Raw genomic sequence first — 20,819 nt, 5'->3', positions numbered from 1 at the left:
GTATTTTGACACGAGAACCATCTTGAAATAGCGCGCAACGGGACGGCACAACAGAAAGGAAGACGAACACTGGCGCCAGCGTTCGTCTTCCTTTCTGTTGTGCCGTCCCGCTGCGCGCTATTTCAAGATGGTACTCGCATCAAGCGTTAAATACGAAATCGGTCAAAACGCGCTCACGGTAACCAAACAAGCGCGTAAAACTGCAAGCGCGAGGAAGGCTCTTGCACAAGAATTCCAGGCAAATGACGCTGAAAGCTATGCCCAGGTGCATTCTTGGCTGCGTTGCTTAAAAGTTAAAGGTTATGTACGATATGTGGAAATACGTTATTTTTGCTCACAAAAGGAACTTTTACTCCGCAACACAAGTTCCTGTGACAATATATATATATATATATATATATATATATATATATATATATATATATATATATTTAGCACATATTGCTGCCCAAAGACCAAGCAGGAGGGGCAAAAAAAGGGAACATAATGAAAGAAAAGAGCAAGTTATGCAACATGTTATAATAAACATGGTTACTGAAAGACAAGCACACGCTAACAAAGATGATTAAATATACATGTGTAGAAAAAAATTGCACAACTCTGTATCAACGGTGTTATGTACACATGGGTAAAACAAACGCATCAACTGTTTATACACAATCAGTTTAAACACAATAAACAGTTTTATGCACACAAGCACAACTTAGATAGTGAGTTGTCATTATGTAGTATGGTAATACCAACAATGTAGTTTACACGAAAAGATGCAGGTTCTGGAAAAACATTTGAAGGCAGAGCATTCCGTTCGCTAATGGTTCGCGAAAAAAAAAACGAGTTTTTGAAAAGGATAGTACGTGCAAAGTATGGTGTTCGATCATGATTGAGACAATGTCTGGTCTGCCGGGACGAAGAGGGAGAAAGGTACGGATTGATATTATTTTTTATTTATTCAGTGCTGATTTCGGAGTAGGAAAAGAAACTTGAGCCTGGCGATAGCTCTGCGCTGTTTGAAGAGTGGAATGTTGTTAGTAACCGTCAGTGATGCAGGATAATCAAGAGTGTGATAGACGTTATACATTAATCTTACTGCTCTCCTTTGGATCATTTCTAGTTTATAAACATCCTTTTTAATATACGGGTCCCAGGCCACGCGTGCATACTCTAGACAGGGTCGAATGAAAGTATTATATGCAAGAAGTTTGATCTGAGATACCGCGTTTTTTTAGTTTATGTCAAAGAAATCCTAGTTTTCTAGAATGCGAGGAACAAACATCGTCAATATGGCTACCCCATGATAGTCGATTTGTAATCTGGTAAATTAAATTAAAGTATGAGGTTTTACGTGCCAAAACCAGTTCTGATTATGAGGCACACCGTAGTGGGGGACTCCGGAAATTTGGACCACCTGGGGTTCTTTAACGCGCACCTAAATACACGGGTGTTTTCGCATTTCGCCCGGGGTTCGATCCCGCGACCTCGTGCTCAGCAGCCCAACACTGAGCAACCACTGAGCAAACACGGCGGGTTATATTTGTAATCTTGACCCCCAAGTATTTAAATTTACTGACTTCGATCAGGGGATTATTATTTAAGGTATACCTAGTTGTAAAAGGGCTAATTCTGTTTGCGATTCGCATAAAGACGGATTTGTCAATGTTTAACTCCATCGATCAGGTGTTGCACCAATCGGAAAGAAAAGTCAGGTTGTTCTGCAAGCATTTTTGGCACTATTCAGTTTTAATTGGCTTATAAAAGATGTACTCGTCTGCACAAAGTTTTAAATTTTTGGCGGAGGTGTGAACTGATGAAATCATGTCATTGATGACGATAAGAAACAAGGCAGGGCCAGGGACCTGCCTTGTTTCTTATCGTCATCAATGGGAACTCCTGAGGTTACAGGTAGAACGTCAGAGCTGCAGCTCTCGACCTGTACTAACTGTTTCCGGTTGATGAGGTAAGATCGAATCCAATTAATTCAGTTAATGGGTAGGCCAATGTTAGAAAGTGTCATGAGTAGTTTACCGTGGCAGACACAGCCGAAGGCTTTTCTAAAATATAAGATGATAGCGTCTATGTGGTCGCCCTTATCAAGTGCTATTGCGAAGTCATGAATAGTGGTGACAAGTTGGCTGGTAGTCGAGAGGCCTTTCCTAAAGCAATGCTGGAAGGGAGTCAAATATTGCTTTCTTCTTGAAAGGACATCATATAATGCGTAATGGCCACGGCGGTCGCATTTAGATGGGGGCGAAATGCAAAAACACCCGTGTATTTAGGTGCACGTTAAAGAACTCTAGGTGGTCGAAATTTCCGGAGTCCCAAACTACGGCGTGCCTCATGATCAGATCGTGGTTTTGGCACGTAAAACCCCATTATTTAATTTTCTTTATTGTAATGCGTAATGATGTGCTCTGGAAGTTTGCAGGGGCCGGAAGTTAATGATATAGGCCAGCAGTTTTCAACATTCAGGCGATCACCTTTCTTGAATACCGGAATAACGCGCGCCGTACGCCTATCAACGGGAAGAATTGAATCATGAAACGAAAGATGAAAAAGATGGGTGCAATAAATTCGGCGTAACGTTGCCGGAATGCGTTTGGTATGCCATCTGGACCATCAGAAGATTTAGTCTTAAAATTAAGTAACAGAGAAAGGACACCTTTGGCAGTTATGAAATCGGCAGATATGGTAGGAAGAGAACGATTATTCGTGTCAGTATGATGTCCCTGAGTGAGTACCGAGTGAAAATAGTGACTGAACTGGTTTGCAATTTTGGTTGTATCATTAACAATATGGCTGTTCACGGATATTTCGGTGTTTTGTGAGTGTCGCTCAAGTGCCGCTAGAATCTATCCGTGGTGTGCCCTGAGTATGCACGCGAAAGACTCACACTGGCAGCCACCTTGAGGCATTTATATAATAGACCACTGTCGGAGGACCTCTTGCTAGGCGCAGGGCCACAGAGTTGTCAGACAACAGAGGCAATGCGTGCTTTTTCACGCTTCTTAGGCGACACGGGCCTGGACTCACGCTTGTGATAATCATCTGTGCAATGTGTCCTTTCACCTACTTCCTCCCATTATCATCCCCCATTGTGACCCTCTTTCTTCCCCTCCTCCCCTTCCCTTACGTAGAGTAGCAGGCCAGATGCTCCATATTCCGGCCGACCTCTCTACTTTTTCACATCAATAAACTACTTCTTCTTCTATCCGGGTTTGTTTTCAAGAAGTTAGGGAGCCAATGCTTGAAGTATCTCGCCTTCGGTTAGCCGAGCCGCAAGCTTAAATGAGATAAGTCTACAATGTTTTTTTAAGCCAGCCGTAATTTGTGGTTTGTGGTTCGTATCAAGAAACTATAAAAAAAAGAAACTGTCAGCCCTTCCATTGGGGTGGAGATGGAAGTGTAGCGAAGCTGTACTATGGTGGGAATTATGCATTTCCAATTATGACTATTAAGATGTGATGGTGTAATTGGTTATTTGAACTATTAACGAATGAGAGGTATTAAGATTCGGTGGTTTTCATTTATTTAGTGACCACAGGGACCATGGGTCGCTATACGGCGCACCACCATAGGGTGTAGGGCAAAGGTTGGCACGTTCTTCATAAACATGCAACCAACGCCGCGCGCGTACGGTGCGAACGCGGGCAAAACGTCGCCGATGATGATGATAAGTGGTTCTTGAGGGAAAGGGAAAGGTTGGCGCTATCTTCGACAACAGTTGTGCGCGTTGTTTGTGTGACCGCACAAAACCGCTGTCGAAACGCTGGCTACGTGACGGAACGGCTAAACGCAGTTGGCGACACTGTTAGGGGAGAGGCGGGCGAGAGCCCAGAGAGAGTCAGCGGCACAGGCGGCAGAGGCCGGCAGGACTGCGCCAATGCGCCGCAGTGGGAGAGTAGTAGTAGTGATTTTATTGAAGAAAATGACGCTTATTTCTGCTGCAGAATAGAGAGCACGGCGCAGCGTCCGCAATGGGAGAGCGGGCACGCACACGCACAGTTTAGGGTGCCTCGATGCCCTCCTCGCCCACAGCTCCCCTACCACAGGGAATTCGCGTTTGCTCTCCGCCGTGCATTCGCTCCCCGTGAAAGCACGCGTCCCTCGCGCGCGCGCGCTTTCACTCGCACATACAGCATACGGCCAATGAGAGTTTTTTTTTTATTGCCGGACGCAACCATCGAAGAGTGAGCCCTTAACAGCTTCGCTGCAAAAATATCCCTCAACTGAAGCACAACCATATCTTAACTTATCATAAACGTCACTTAGTGTCGTTACTAACCATCAACAAATGTTAATAACCTTACATTCGGGGAACAGCAAAAATAAATCTATATTTCTCAATCCCTGTATGTGCTTATCATTCTCCCTCAATGTGAAAATGTGCTCTATTCCAAACACTTCCGCAGAAGTTTCTTCTGTTAGAAGAGCAAGAACAGACCGGTGCATTGAACGGCTCCAAGCTACGCCCCAAGATTCATAACTGCCGCGTGGAGCTGCAGAATGCTACGGCGTCCTGGACAAAGGTTCGTCCACATACGCGAATGGGCGGCATTCTGTAGTGCACCGCTAGAATTGCCTTTGTTTTCCGGGCACTGCAGGAGTCTTCTGAACCAACCCTGCAGAATATTACAGCCACTGTGAAGCCCGGTGAGCTGCTGGTCGTCATTGGCCCAGTGGGCTGCGGCAAGGTGAGCACGACAGTAGAGAGACGCTCGGTCTCCACTTCCCCGTCTGACCGAGGGGCAGAGCCACCGAACACACCTGTCTCTGCGATATTCGAGACAACCTCAAGTTATGACTATATATGAGCGTAATCAAGGCATACGTGAATATCTTGGGAAGTATCTACAAAGATTCCACAGCCACATTGGTTCTCCACCAGAAAAGTAAAGATACCTATCAAGAAAGGGGTCAGGCAAGGAGACACAATCTCCGCACGGCATGCTTAGAAGAAATATTCAAGCTCTCACAGTGGGAAGACTTAGGAGTGAGGATCAACGGCGAATGTCTCAGCAACGTTCGGTTTGCAGATGACATTGTCCTGTTCAGCAACAATAGGGACGAAAATGAATGAGGACCTTAACTGAGAAAGTGTGAGAGTGGGCTTGAAGATTATTATTATGCAGAAGACAAATATATAATGTTAAATAGCCTGGTAAGGAAACAAGATTTCGGGATCGCCAGTCAGCCTCTAGAGCCTGTAAAGGAGTGCCTTTATTTAGGTGAATTACTCACAGGGCACCTTGATCATGAGAAGGAAATTTACAGAAGAATAAAATTCGGTTGGAGCTAGTGCTTACAGCAGGCACTGCCAAATACTGACTGGGAGCTTACCACTGTCGATGAAAAAAAAAAGTGTACAATCATTGCATTCTACCGGTGCTAACATATGGGGCAGAAACTTGGAGGTTAACAAAGAAGCTCGAGAACAAGTTAAGGACTGCAGAAAGAGCGATGTAACGAACAATGTTAGGCCTAACTTTAAGAGACGGGAAAAGAGTGGTGTGGATCAGAGAGCAAACGGGGATAGCCGATATTCTAATTGCGATTAAGAGAAAAAAATGCTGCTGGGCAGGCCATGTAATGGTTGGATAACCGGTGGACAATTAGAGTTACAGAATGGGTACTAAGAGTCGAGGACGGCAGATAACTAGGCGGAGGAATGAACTTAGGGAATTTGCAGGCGCAAGTTGAAATCAGCTAGCGCAAGACAGGGGTAATTGGAGATCGCAGGGAGAGGCCTTCGTCCTGCAGTGGACATAAAATATAGGCTGATGATGATGTTGATAACGATATGAGCTAGATATTTCGGTGATCAGATAGCCGTAGAAGAGACGTTTACGCAAAATTACTGAAACCCTTGTGTCCCTCTGGTTATAACCGTGACAGAAGGTACTCATTTGGTACTTTTAGCGTAGCTTCTAAAATTGGTAAATATATGTGTAGTGTAATAGATACAGCCTAATACACGATGCAGCTAAATTTTATTATAGATACAGGGCTGTGGATAGCACACCGCAATAAAAATAATAAGATTTCATGTTTCCTACATCATATTGGTGCTGCAAACACCCGTCACCGTCAGAACTCACAGCCGCAGCATCCACAACTCGGAACTGATGTAGTGAGTGCACATGCTGAGTACATTGCTCGTTGCGCAAACCTATGCAAGCTATTTTGCGTATCGCAGTGATCCAGCGACTCGTATATAGAATATTTACATATACCTAAGGTCTAGGCAACTAACCCCTGCAGCAGCGGCAGCTGTGAAACATTACCTCTGGCAGCTAGCACACATCATCGATGGTCGTGTGCAACCTCAGTGGCTATTACAGATGCCAGATTTAAATATAGAAAGCCATGAAAAGTAGCGCAGATGTGTGGAATGTTGCCTAGACCTCACGTTTACACGTGTAGGTATGCTTTAGAGAAGAACTAATTAAAGTACTCGTACCGATCGTGGATTTTAATGACTCTGTCACTTTGGGTTGGTTGTATTCAGGGGCACAGTGCATGCAAGTCTTGAGTGCCAGCCGTAAGTCTGACCATACGTCGATGACCAAGTCAATAAATACGAATCTAGAATAAGCCTCTAGGAAGCGTTGGTGGAGCCTCAATTTACCGAAAACGCTTTGCTGGGCCGTGCTGCCGCTTTAGCTGTGGCGTGTTTCAGTGACTCCCACCCTAAATGAGTTCGTATTTCGATCCTTTGACGAGCACATTTTGGCTGTAGAAAGTATAAAGTAAGTGGCCTACGGAAACTTTCAGGACATTTGGGAAGACATTTTTTTTGGCGTCAATCTGGATGAATATACAACACCGTGTTTACCTAACACGTTCACCTCGCGAATTAACGTAACGCATTAACAACGTGTGCCGTTGCAGAGAAGCTTTCCTTCGAGAGGGCTTTCAATGCGTACATTCAGGAAATCAGGCAGCGCTGCTCTGCACCGATTTTTAAAGACGATAGGTTTTCTTGGGCTACATAAACGCGCAAAACTGTCTGTCTGTCAGTCGATTCAACCGCCCGGCCAAAACCAAGCATGAGGAGAAGGGGGTGCAGAGAGAAAGAAAGAAAGACAGACATAGAGCTAGAGTAATAAATAAAATAAGCTTTCTTGGCGAGATGGGACTCGAACCCGAATAGCCACGGTCCGAAGGCGAGCGTCATAACCACTAGGCTATAGACCCACGCTTGTAGAATATGCATTTATGGGAACCATATGATGGTGTTGTATTAACGATTGTAACAGAACTTGCTATGGACGAGAGAAAGAGAAACTGAGAGCGAGAAAGAGAGACATCTAAAGAAAGAGAAACACAGATAGAGAGAAAGAGAGAGACAGAAATAAATAAAAAAAATGAAACGCTGCAAATGAAAAACATCAACGCGTTAGAAATGGTGTCTAAGAGACGCTACGCGTTAAAGACAAGCCGACTGAAGCCGTGGCTCTGTAGCCGGCTTTAAGCCAACAGTAATAAAGGTTCCAACAGGTGCGCGAAAGCAGGGTGAACTCGGGAAATTTGAATTGAATTCAGCAAAACCTTCATTGCATCCATCATGGGAAGAGTGAGAGGGAAGGGGAAGAGCGTAAGGGGAGGGAGGGGGAGAAGAGAGGGTATTACGTATCAGGGGCGGCAGAAGACTATCGTCTTTCGATGCCATTTGCAGCGAAGCAAGCAGATATGCGGCCAATTCTTTTTTCAATAACATGTTCTGAGGTTACATTCTTTCATGTGGTATATTTTCGTCTTAGATTTATGATGAACTATTTTCTTTATTTTGCGTTGTCTCTTAAGAAAAAAGAACGTAAAAGAAAATGTATGTCAAATTTCGCGTTATTGCTTAAGTTTGTACGTAGTCAGGTCAGCCTGTAGAATTATTCAGGAGGCAAAGTTGAATGGACGCTCACCCGCCTTCAAGCAATAAAGGGGCCGTTGCCGTTCTGTAAAAGTTCTACAACACCGTCTGCTAGGGAAACTGAGACAACTCTTGCAGAAGTGCCTGCAACATGTGTTCATTGAACGTCACTTCCGTTGCGAATGCTCTGAGGAAGTTTAAAAACAGAAACGCCTTAAAATACACGCTTTCTATAGACTTTTTTTAACACATTGAGCAAACCTCTCGGGTAGCTGTAGACATGTCGAAATCGCGACGCGAACAATTCGACAAGCACAAAAGCGAGATTACACCATGGACATTGCAGCTCATTCTCTTTCCGCACAGACGGCAACAAAACATCAGCACTCCGTGAAAAAAAATGTTTTTCGAAAAAAAAAGTCATTTTCGCTAACAATAATGAAACATTGCCAAACTTTCGCTTTAGCTGCTTGGAGATGTTGTGCTAAGTAGGGTAACAAAAATTTGGAGGATGCTTAAGCTTCGCCTTTTAGAGTGAAACGCGATAGCATTCAAAGATCCCGGCCCGAATGCATGTCAGGCTTCCCGGCAACCGCAGCTTTCTTTTTTTTCCAACTTCGCTCGACTTTGCCTCCGCATGTGGATGCCGAGGAGGCGAGCGCCATCTGGATGGTATATTTGCAAGGGGAGAACCGTGCCGCCCTGCTGTACGAGTGGTAGAAATGCTGGAAAAGGGGGCTTGTGTTCGAGTTTCCGCATAACAGCACTATGTTCTGTCGTATCTTCAAATTACAATCCGGCACTATCATGCCTGTAGGTTGTGGTTAAGTCGTACTTTACGATATTTCTGACTTAATTTACTTTGAGAAATTCAATTAGTTCACTAACGCCTCTGCGCCATGGGGAGGGCCGGCGTGGTCGGGGTGATCAAGGGTGATTTTCTCCGCCACGGACGCCTGCGCTTACGCCGACTCCGAGGCCGGATTTTCTGCGACACGGGTCCGGCCTTTCACGCGCTCGTGGAAAAAGCCGGGCGAGCTTGTGCTATTGTAATTTTAGAAGTGCTACGTATAAACACAAGAAAGTTTTGTTATCAAAGCCGTAAAACGAGGTGAAGTAGCAATCTTCACGCCTCACTACTATTATCAGGATTCTTCTCCTAGAAGCACCATTTGTGTGTACTTACTCGGCAGAATTGTGTTGCCTTGTCTTGGAACGCAGACCTCGCTGCTGATGACCATCTTGGGCGAGCTGCGGCTGTCAGCGGGCAGTGCCAAAGCGCTTGGCCGCATAGCTTACGCTTCGCAAGAGCCATGGATGTTCACGGGCAGCCTTAGGAACAACGTGGTCTTCGACAGCGCCTACGATCGGGAACGTTACCGGAAAGTCATATACGCCGCCGCCATGGAAAGGGTACGATGCATGTGCGTTGCACCTTCTTGTGTGGGCGCGTTCCTGTTCCTGTTTATATAGGCTGGTGTTTGAAATCGTGTGGTAGAAAGCCTTTTTTCCAGTGCCAGCCATACTACAGGAGGAATAACACTGATGACCAGGTAGCAATTAAATGCCTTCAACGGTAGATTCCTCCTCACCTCCACGGCACTTTATTAAGAAGTGCACTGGCGATGCAAATTAGCGTTAAAAACATTTGAGCAACAGCGAACAAGCAAGGGAAACCTCAACTAGGAGCCACCGTTTTGAATGGATACTTAATTTTGTGAGACCCAAGACAAGCTTCCCTATCGACGCGTTCACTGATAGGCTTTCCTTGTTCGCCACTTTTGATCGCCTCAAGACTCCATCTACTTGTGACCTCTTTGTTTTGGAAGGAAGCGTTACCCCGTAACGAGTAGGGGACACTGTCACGAATAAGTGATATCGCGCAAGTGGTATAAGCATCTAGATAACTATAAAAGGAGGTGCTTGTGGATGCAGTAAGTCTTCATTGCGTCTTGACTAAGCTTTGTCAGTATTAAGTGCGAGGCTGCGTAGCTTACCGGCGCAGAACATTGTGAAAAGGGGCAAGGCTAGGTCGGCAGGAGAAAGCAACGAAGCGCTGTGCCAGTGGTGTTGTCCGCATGTCTCACGCCTCGTGCATTGTTTACAGGACCTAACATTGCTGCCCTATGGGGATCGGACCCTTGTGGGCGACAGAGGGGTCTCTCTTAGTGGAGGCCAGAAAGCCAGGGTCAACCTTGCCAGGTAATTGTCTTCCGCATGTCGGAAACTGTTCGCAATAATTCGTGCATTAGCGCATAGGCGCCACTCCTTTATGACAATGGAAGTCGCTATATATATATATATATATATATATATATATATATATATATATATATATTGTGAGCGCATTTTGGGCATATCGTCGTCGTCATCTGTACATACGAATCATCGTCATCTTTTGACTCGCACGGTGCTTCGTCTCTGCTTCGGGTGGCTGCTCGGAAATAAAGGCATCGCATCGGTCCATGTCTCACAAGTGGTGGAGTGTGCTTCCGATTCCCACGTCCTCTTACTTTCCCGATTCCCCTGGAGCTCCGGTCCGGTCGTCGTTTGCTCTCGCCTACCACGGTGATGGCAGAAACCAACCCACCCACCATTGCTGCTACCACCACTGCTCAGCCAGCTGGGCCTACCTGGACGGTGAACACCAAACACCGCGATCCTCCCGTCTTTGCAGGCCTCCGCGGCGATGACGTGGAAGATTGGCTCGATCACTACAACAGAGCCAGTGACGTCAACCATTGGGACCACACGCACAAGTTGCGGTATGTCTCTTTTTACCTAACCGAAGTTGCGAAGACGTGGCTTTTTAGCCACGAAAGTGACTTTTCGGATTGGCCATCATTCACCCAGCAATTTCGCCAGATATTCGGCATGTCGTCTGGACGCTCCGAAATCGCGAAACAGAGGCTGGCAACGCGCGTACGAGACCAGGACGAGTCCTATACATCCTACATTGAGGACGTCCTCGCTCTCTGCCGCCGCGCACAGAGTGACATGGCGGAAGCTGACCGCGTTCGCCACATACTGAAGGGCATCAACACAGTCGCCTTTAATTCTCTCGTCATGCAGAGCCCAAACTGCGTTGGTGATATTATCACAGCATGCCAACGTCTAGACACGCTCCAGTCTATTCGCCTGCTACGCGCCTCTTGCGACCCTCGTCTCAACGGTGATGCTGAGTTGCGAGCCCTGATACGCACGCTCATCAGGGACTTCACGGACATCTTTCGGGACCTGCGACGCTTGCGACCATTCGCCCCGCTCCTTATGGACTGCGTGACATCATCAAGGACGAACTGGCGTCGATGACAAACGCCCAAATGGACAAGTCTACTGGACCATGTCGTCTAAGTTATGCCGAAATTGCCTCCCGGCCTCCTTCGTCCGTTCAGTCTCCACCTGCCGAAGGTTACCGCGACCCCCTAGCTTCCCTGGCAGCGAATACTCCTGCACAGCCGTACTACTCTCCGTGGCGGTCGTCGCGCCCGGTTTGTTCCTACTGCGGTATTCGCGGCCACATTTCTCGGTACTGCCGTCGGTGTCAGCAGGATGAAAGGCGGGGCTATGCTACCTTTGAGCGGGACAGCGCTCCTAGGTTTGACTCCTACGTTCCCGGGCGTCACCCAGGTGAAAGGCGAGGCTACGCCACCTTTGAGTGAGACAGGACACCAGGGTTGGATTCCTACGTTCCCGGACTGTACACAACCTCTTCTGGTCGCTCTCCTTCACCTTCCCAGGATATGGCTCGAGCATCCCGCTCGCCCCGGCGTCGCTCTCCTTCACCTTACCGCCGTTCCTCATCGCCCTTGCGTGCTGCTTCCCATGTTGTGGACACCCGTTTGGAAAACTAGAGGCTGCAGTTTTTGGAGGAGAAACTGCTTCGTGTCAGACTGTCCTCATTCCTCCTGCTCGCCCCGCCAACTTGCTCTCCGTTTGTGTGGAGGGTGTTTCTGTCGACGCCCTTGTAGATACTGGAGCCGCTATTTCTGTTATACATCGTGAACTGTGCTTCCGTCTGCGAAAAGTGCAAACGCCGTATGTCGGTCCGGTCCTGTGTGGTGCCAATGACGTTCCCATCTTTCTACCGGACAGTGCACAGCTCGCGTTCTGATAGACGGTATTCGTCATCATGTGCAACTTGCGGTGCTTTCGACGTGCGCTCATCAGATGGTATTAGGATGGAACTTCCTGTCCGCTGCTTCTGTATTAATTTCGTGCAGCGACCCAAGGATTCACATCAGCGACACAGAAACTTATCCCGTTTTCGATTCCCTGTGTCCCAACGTCATTGCAGCAGCGGATTTTGTTGTCCCACCGGACGCAGAACGTATTCTTACCGTTGAGTCATCAGACATTGTCGACGGAGACGCATTGGTTGTACCTTCTCAGCACTGCATTTATCGAGGACTCGCGATCGCTTCTTGCTTGGTCCGGTTCTCGAGTGGCTATGCCAGCCTCACAGCCTTTAATACGACTCCTGAGCCACTACTACTGCCGAAAGGGTCTACTGTCGCCAAGCTCGCCGACGCTGCGCCGGTATGTGTCGTCAGTGTTTCGCCTGCCACGTCTTCCGCGCATTGTACGCCCGCAGCAGGCCACACTAGTGCTATTAAGGCCACCTTGAGTGCAGATCTCAATCTGGCCCAGACCAATGCACTCCTCGCCATTTTAATGAAGCATGAACCTTGTTTTGACGTTTCTTCGCAGGCCTGGGTCAGACAGCTGTAACTACTCATCGCATTGAAACAGACGGCTCTCGCATCATTCGCCGTCGCCCGTACCGTGTGTCACCTTCGGAGCGGAAAGTTATAGAAGAACAAGTGAACGACATGCTGACACGCAACATCATAAGGCCTTCAGCAAGCCCTTGGTCTTCTCCTGTTGTGCTTGTTAAAAAAAAGGATGGTTCTGTGCGCCTTTGCATCGATTATAGGGCGCTAAACAAAATTACCCGTAAGGATGTTTATCCAATGCCTCGTATCGGCGATGCTTTGGATACCTTACAAGGTGCCGAGTGCTTCTCAAGCCTTGACTTGCGCTCCGGATATTGGCAGATTCCAATGCATGAGCCAGATAAAGAAAAGACTGCGTTTGCTACACCTGATCGACTTTTCGAATTTAACGTGATGCCTTTTGGACTGTGCAATGCACCAGCTACGTTTGAACGCATGATAGATACAGTACTCTGTGGCTTAAAATGGAAGACCTGTTTTTGTTACTTGGACGACATTGTCATCTTTTCGTCGAGTTTCTCCCAGCACCTACAACCTCTAGACCAAGTTCTCACGTGTTTAGCAAAGGCTGGTCTCCAACTCAATACTAAAAAGTGTCGCTTTGCAAGCCGAAGCAATAAAGTATTGGGCCACGTCGTCAGTAAGCATGGCATCCAGCCTGATCCCGATAAAATCGCTGCAGTGCTGCAATTTCCGCCACCAACCACACTTAAAGAACTCCGCAGCTTTCTAGGACTGGCGTCCCACTTCCGCCGCTTTGTTCGTGACTTCGCCACCATCGCTGCTCCTCTACATAAACATCTTACTTCGAGCACGTCCTTTGTGCGGTCGGACGACTGTGAAGCCGCCTTCCAGACCCTCAAACGACTTCTCACGCCAGGGCCCGCGCTCCGTCATTTCGATGCAACCGCCCCTACTATTCTACACACTGATGCCAGCGGGCATGGAATTGGCGCTGTCCTGCTGCAGCGGAATCAGAAGTCTGAAGAGCAAGTCGTGGCTTTTGCAAGTCGTGCTCTTTCTCTTTCTGAGCGCAACTACACGATTACAGAACAGGAAGGCCTCGCCATCGTGTTATCAATACAAAAATTTCGACCCTATCTCTACGGCCGCCATTTCACAGTTGTGACCGACCATCATGCTCTTTGTTGGTTGTCGTCCCTGAAAAACTTGTCTGGACGCCTCAGCCGTTGGGTACTGCGCTTGCAGGAATATGTCTTCACTGTCACGTATAGGTCCGGCAAACAACATCAAGATGCCGATGCTTTGTCGCGCTTCCCGCCATCCCCAAACGGCCATGCTTCACCTTCGGTCTGTACGTCACCATCTAGCCACACGTCTCAGCACACGCCCAGTAGCCCGGGACAGTCAGTTGCCTCAGTTGACTTTCTCCCGTCTACTGACCTCCTCTCACTGCAACGTACTGACCCATACTGCCGTACGCTGATCGACCGACTTACTGGCTTGGCACGACCCCCCAACAGTCGCTTAAGACGACAACTTTCACATTTTAAACCTCAAGGGGGAGCGTTATTTTGATCAATCTACCATCCTTTCCGGTAACCGTGGGTGCCAGTAATAACTCGCTCACTTTGACTCGAAGTATTGGAAGCATTTCACGACGACGCGACGGCTGGCCACTTGGGCTTTCATAAGACCTAAGACCGCATCAAAACGCGTTGTTTCTGGCCGGGCCTTTCCACCTCAGTCACCAAATATGTTGGCTCCTGCGCGTCATGCCAACACAGAAAGCGCTCGACATCTCTTCCAGCCGGTCCTCTCAGCCTCTACCATGCCCGTCCACCCCCTTCGAAATTGTGGGCATAGACTTGTACGGACCCCTCCCACTCACGCCCGCTGGTCAACGCTGGATCGTTACCGCAGTGGATCATCTAACGCGGTACGCTGAGACAGCGGCTCTTCGCTCTGGTACTGCCTCCGAAGTCGCCGAGTTTTTCGTGCACGGTATCGTTTTGCGCCACGGCGCAGCTCGTGTCCTCCTGAGTGACCGTGGCAAGACGTTGCTATCGCACGTCCTTCGTGAAGTCCTCCAGGCCTCTGACACCACCCATAAGACCACATCAGCGTACCATCCGCAAACAAATGGTCTTACAGAGCGTTTTCATCGAACTTTGTCCGACATGATGTCAATGTATGTTCGACCCGATCACACCAACTGGGACACCATCCTACCTTTCGTGACGTTTGCGTATAATACTGCCGTGCAACGTACAACCAATTACAGCCCCTTCTTCCTTGTGCACGATCGTGCGCCGTCTTTCGTCTTGGACACTACACTCCTTTCAGTACCTGCTGCTCCATGCGCGTCTCTTCCTGAAGAATTTGCTGCTCGCATCGCCCGCTGCCGTGAAATTGCCCGCGCCAACACCGCTACCATTCAGGACAAAAGGAAAATTTGCTATGATGCGACGCGTTGCGTTGCTTCGTTCCGCCCAGGCGACAAAGTTCTTTTGTGGACACCTGTTCGCGCACCGGGCCTCTGTGAAAAGTTTCTCCACATTTATCTCGCCCCCTACACCGTTTTGCAAAGAACTTCGGCCGTTAACTACCGCGTCACTCCTGTCAGCTCAGCTACTGACCGCCGCCGCCGCACGACGGAAATCGTTCACGTATCTCGCCTGAAAGCCTTCATTCGCCGTACCTACCCTTTCTAGCTTGCGGTCTTGCTGACCGCTTTTCTGAAGGGGGGGGGGGGGGGACTTAGTGTGAGCGCATGTTGGGCATATGGTCGTCGTCATCTGTACATACGACTCATCATCATCTTTTGTCTCGCGCGGTGCTTCGTCTCTGCTTCGGGCGGCTGCTCGGAAATAAAGGCATCAATCGGTCGACGGCTCACAATATATATATATATATATATATATATATATATATATATATATATATAGATATACATACATACATACATACATACATACATAAAACACTACGGTGGTAACGCTGGACGGTGCCTAAGCGAGATGCCTACAAAACTAGAATGTCATCTGAAGATCATTTCCTGTTTTTTTTTAAACCTAATTGTAAGTTTATTGGTTTGCACCCCTCTTCCAGAGAGAGAGCCAATAAAGGGCTTACGTAGATGGCGTAGTTACGTAGATGGCGCAGCCAACAACGTAACTGGCGAGATATAACAATAGCCCAGAAAAAACATTTACTCCATTGTAAACGTGCCTGTCATTCTTAAGTAAACTTCACCTGGAAGACTGATGAGTATACTCTCACTAAATCGGCGCTGTTTAAGACGAGTTGCTTTTCTCTTCCACTGACCTTGCTTTGACAGCGTTGTATGTACTTCTTTCGACCAATATCAATATTACCGTTCATTTCTTAGCCCAGTGCCATGGTACGCCGCCTTCACATTGTGGTCCTGTCCGCTGCTCTATTGTCGGGTCTCAAACGATCGCCTTCAGCAAATTTGAAGTTATCCTTGTTATCAACACACATTCCACAATTCCTGTATTTTGTATTGGTGCTACGCGATTCTCGGTGAATACTGCAGAGTTATAGTGAGAGCTTATGCAGTGCTGACTAACGGCCACGTCCTCTGCTACAGAGGTCTTCCAGATAAGACAGAATTCGGTGTAGGATTTCTAGTCCATAAAGACATAGCGGGCAACATTAATGAATTCTACAGCACTAATGAGAGGGTAGCAGTCGTCGTAATAAATCTGAATAGGCGGTATAGAATGAAGGTAGTACAAGCCTACGTCCCAACCTCCAGCCACGATGATGAAGAAATAGAACAGTTTTATGAAGATGTTGAACTCGCATTGAGAAAGGTGCAAACTCAGTATACTTTAGTCATGGGCGACTTCAATGCAAAAGTGGGAAAAAAGCAGGTTGGTGAGCAAGCAATTGGCAACTACGGCATCGATTCTAGGAATGCAAGAGGAGAGATGTTAGTAGAATTCGCGGAAAGGAATAGGCTCCGAATAATGAATACCTTCTTCAGGAAGCACAGCAACAGGAAGTGGACCTGGAAAAGCCCTAATGGAGAAACAAGGAATGAAATAGATTTCATACTCTCTGCCGATCCAAGCATAGTGCAGGATGTAGAAGTGTTAGGTAAGGTTAAGTGCAGTGACCATAGGTTAGTGAGGTCTAGGATGTCTCTCAATTTGAAGAGAGAGAGAGTGGAATTAGTCAAGAGGAAACAGGCCAACCTAGAGGCAGTAAGGGTAAAAGCAGACCAATTCAGGCCGCCAATGGAAACTGAACCTGGCAACTTTCAACACGCGCACCCTCTCGAGTGAGGCTAGCTTAGCAGGACTATTTGAAGAATTATCAGGCATTTCCTGGGATATTATTGGCCTTAGTGAGGTTAGAAGAACTGGTGAGGCTTGCACAGTGCTGACTAACGGCCACGTCCTCTGCTACAGAGGTCTTCCAGATAAGAAAGAATCCGGGGTAGGATTTCTAGTGCATAACAACGTAGCGGGCAACATTGATGAATTCTACAGCATTAATGAAAGGGTAGCAATCGTCGTAATAAAGCTGAATAGGAGGTACAAAATGAAGGTAGTACAAGCCTATGCCCCCTCTAGTCACGATGATGAAGAAATAGAACAGTTTTATGAAGATGTTGAACTAGCAATGAGAAAGGCGCAAACTCAGTATACTGTAGTCATGGGCGACTTCAATGCAAAAGTTGGGAAAAAGAAGGTTGGTGAGCAAGCAATTGGCAACTACGGCATCGGTTCTAGGAACACTAGAGGAGAGATGTTGGTAGAATTCGCGGAAAGGAATAGGCTTCGAATAATGAATACCTTCTTCAGGAAGCGCAGCAACAGGAAGTGGACCTGGAAAAGCCCTAATGGAGAAACAAGGAATGAAATAGACTTCATACTCTCGGCCGATCCCAGTATAGTGCAGGATGTAGAAGTGTTAAGGAGGGTAAAGTGCAGTGACCATAGATTAGTCAGGACTAGGATTTCACTCAATTTGAAGAGAGAAAGAATAAAATTAGTGAAGAAGAAACAGGCCAACCGAGACGCAGTAAGGGTAAAAGCAGACGAATTCAGGCTGGTGCTCGCAAACAAATATGCAGATTTAGAACAGGAAGATGAAGACAATATAGAGGTAATGAATGAACCCGTAACTAGGCTAATCTCAGAAGCAGCAATTGAAGTGGCAGGTAAGGCACCAAGGCAACCAGTAGGTAAGCTCTCCCAAGTAACAAAGGACCTAATCAAAAAACGGCAAAGCATGAAAGTGTCAAACTCGAGAGATCAGATTGAATTCGCTGAACTGTCGAAACTGATCAACACGTAAGGGATATCCGAAATTCTACGGTGGAAAAGACCGAGGAAGCAGTAAAATATGGATGCAGCATGAAACCAGTGAGAAGAAAACTCGGCATAGGACAAGGCAAAATGTGTGCACTGAAAGATAAGCGGGGTAATATCATCAGCAATTTCGATGACGTAGTAAAAGCAGCGGAAGAATTCTATACTGACCTGTACATCCCCAGAGCAGCCAAGCTACTTTCATTCGAAGTAGTGATGAACAGGATACAGAGCCTCCTTCTATAACTAGCGATGAAGTTAGAATGGCCTTGCAAGACATGACCAGAGGAAAAGCTGCTGGAGAAGATGAAATAACAGTCGATTTGACCAAAGATGGAGGAGATATGATTGAAAAACTTGCCGGCCTTTATACGAAATCCTCATGAATTCAAGTGTACCAGAAGAATACCAATGTTATACTAATCCATAAGAAGGAAGCCGTTAAAGAATTGAAAAATTATAGACCCATTTGCTTGCTTTCAGTATTGTATAAAATATTCATCAAGGTAACTTCCAATAGAATCGGGACAACACTTGACTTCAGCCAACCAAGAGAACAGGCTGGCTTCAGGAAGGGTCATTCTACGATGGATCATATCCATGTCATCAATCAGGTAATCGAGAAATCTGCGGAAAAGCATCAACCTCTCTATATGGCTTTCTTAGATTATGAAAGGGCATTTGATTTAGTAGAGATACCAGAAGTCATAGATACATTGCGTAATCAAGGAGCACAGGAGGCATACGTAAATATGGCAAATATCTACAAAGATTCCACAGCTACCGTGGCTCTCCACAAGAAAAGTAGAAAGTTACCTATCAAGAAAGGGGTCAGGCAAGGAGACACAATCTCTTCATTGCTATTCACTGCCTGTTTAGAAGTATTGAAGCTCTTAAACTGGGAAGGCTTAGGAGTGAGGATCAACGGCGAATATCTCAGCAACCTTAGGTTTGCAGATGACATTGTCCTATTCAGCAACAATGGAGACGAATTACAGCTAATCATTGAGGACCTTAACCAAGAAAATGTTAGACTGGGGTTGAAGAATAATATGCAGAAGATAAACATTATGTTAAATAGCCTGGCAAGGGAACAATAATTCATGATCGCCAGTTCGCCTCTAGAGTCTGTAAAGGAGTACGTTTCTCTAGGTCAATTACTCACAGGGGACCCTGATCATGAGAAAGCAATTTATAGAAGAATAAAATTGGACTGGAGTGCATACGGCAGGCATTAGCAAATCCTGACTCGGAGCTTACCACTGTCGTTGAAAAGAAAAGTGTACAATCATTGCATTCTACCGGTGCTAACATATGGGACAGAAACTTGGAGGTTAACAAAGAGGCTCGAGAACAAGTTAAGGGCCGCACAAAGAGAGATGGAAAGAAAAATGTTAGGCTTAACATTAAGAGACAGGAATACAGCGGCGTGGGTCGCCGAGCAAACGGGGATATTCGATATTCTAATTGACATTAAGAAAAAAAAATGGAACTGGACAGGCCATGTAATGGGTAGGGTGGACAACCGGTGGACCATTAGAGTTACAGAAGGGATACGAGGGAAGCGCAGTCGAGGACGGCAGAAAACTAGGTGGGGTGATGAAGTTAGGGAATTTGCAGGCGCAAGTTGGAATCAGCTAGCGCAAGACAGGGGTAATTGGAGATCGCATGCCTTCGTCCTGCAGTGGACGTAAATATAGGCTGATGATGATGATAGTGAGAGCAAGGAAGTAGTATATAGTAGGCGAGAAAAATAGCAACGAAAGCAGCGAGAAGCTTGCCTGCAGGACATGGTCCGCCAAAATCGTCGGTAGGTGTTTCTTCGCATGCATGAGCGTGTGCTATTGACGAGCAGATGTTCAGCAAGCAATAATATTGCGTAGAAGCTGCATAACATTGTCGTGCAATTGCGCATCTGTATACTGCTACATTCTCTCTGTTCGTGTCGTGTGGTTCATTTAAAAATGAAGATAGCACACTTCAGCGCTACCACTGCACTCTCTCGTAGTTTACTTATGTTTGTACATTTACTTCTTTCGTTGATGTCAGGTGGTCATATTTATCGCCAGGGAACGCCCTGCTTCTCCGTGAAAGTACGATGATTTTGCTTTCGGCTGGTGAATAATTGAAAGGAAATAAGATTCAGCCCAAATATTACTATAGGTGGATGTCGCGGTAAAAAAGACGGGCTGGTGAAAGATAAGGCGGCTTCTGCTCAAAATGGTGTGGCATTACAGAGTCGGTACTATATCGTTAGCTGTCAGTTAATACCCATTTTCATTCTCTAGGGCACTCTACTACGACGCGGACATCTATCTGCTGGATGATCCTTTGAGTGCCGTGGACACTGCCGTCGCAAAGCATCTCTTCGAAGTGTGAGTGCCATCACTTCTTGTCGCTTACCACTACTGTGAGCGATGTTCTTGCTTTTAATCTATCGATCTGTCTGTCTGTCTGTGTGTGTGCGTGTGTGTGCGTGTGTGTGTGTGTGTGTGTGTGTGTGTGTGTGTGTGTGTGTGTGTGTGTGTGTGTTTGTGTGTAGATGCTGTTCGAAGAAATTCTTTGACGCCCACGTGGAGCACTGCCACCCGTTCTCAAGTGAACCTCTGTGATGCCAACTTGCGTCTCTGGGTATGTGCCAGTAGGTGCGTGCCGGTCCTTAATGAAAGTATTTGACGAAAACTTGTGTAACTACACATGCGCAACTCGGAATGTGCCGTTCTACAATGACGGAAAAAGTCCCTCAAATTTCTCCGACGCTCAGCGGAATAGAAGCAACCTCACAGAGTTCCTCAAAGGCAGCAGTCTCTGCAGGCTGTGCCACAAATGCACTGGGTAGGTGCCGCCTTTCAAAGGACGCCTTCCACGAACGCTTTTTAGCGAGCTTTGCCATGAATGCACTGGGTATGTGCCACT

The 20,819-nt window shown here is 46.8% G+C and overlaps 1 protein-coding gene across 2 annotated transcripts in view; it reads left to right on the top strand.

Moving 5' to 3' along the window:
- LOC119441294 (ATP-binding cassette sub-family C member 4-like) overlaps positions 1–20,819 on the top strand; it is a 450,511-nt gene that overhangs the window by 188,682 nt on the left and 241,010 nt on the right. For both annotated transcript variants that reach the window (XM_037705919.2, XM_049661127.1), the window contains 5 exons: positions 4,407–4,523; positions 4,599–4,688; positions 9,083–9,274; positions 9,969–10,063; positions 20,192–20,278. In XM_037705919.2, coding sequence (XP_037561847.1) covers positions 4,407–4,523; positions 4,599–4,688; positions 9,083–9,274; positions 9,969–10,063; positions 20,192–20,278 — 581 coding nt within the window. The remainder of the gene's footprint in view (positions 1–4,406; positions 4,524–4,598; positions 4,689–9,082; positions 9,275–9,968; positions 10,064–20,191; positions 20,279–20,819) is intronic.

This window comes from Dermacentor silvarum, chromosome 2 (assembly GCF_013339745.2).
Source record: "Dermacentor silvarum isolate Dsil-2018 chromosome 2, BIME_Dsil_1.4, whole genome shotgun sequence".
NCBI lineage: Eukaryota > Metazoa > Arthropoda > Arachnida > Ixodida > Ixodidae > Dermacentor > Dermacentor silvarum.
Note: the sequence above shows the minus strand (reverse complement) of the source record. Positions and strands in the feature narration are given on the sequence as shown.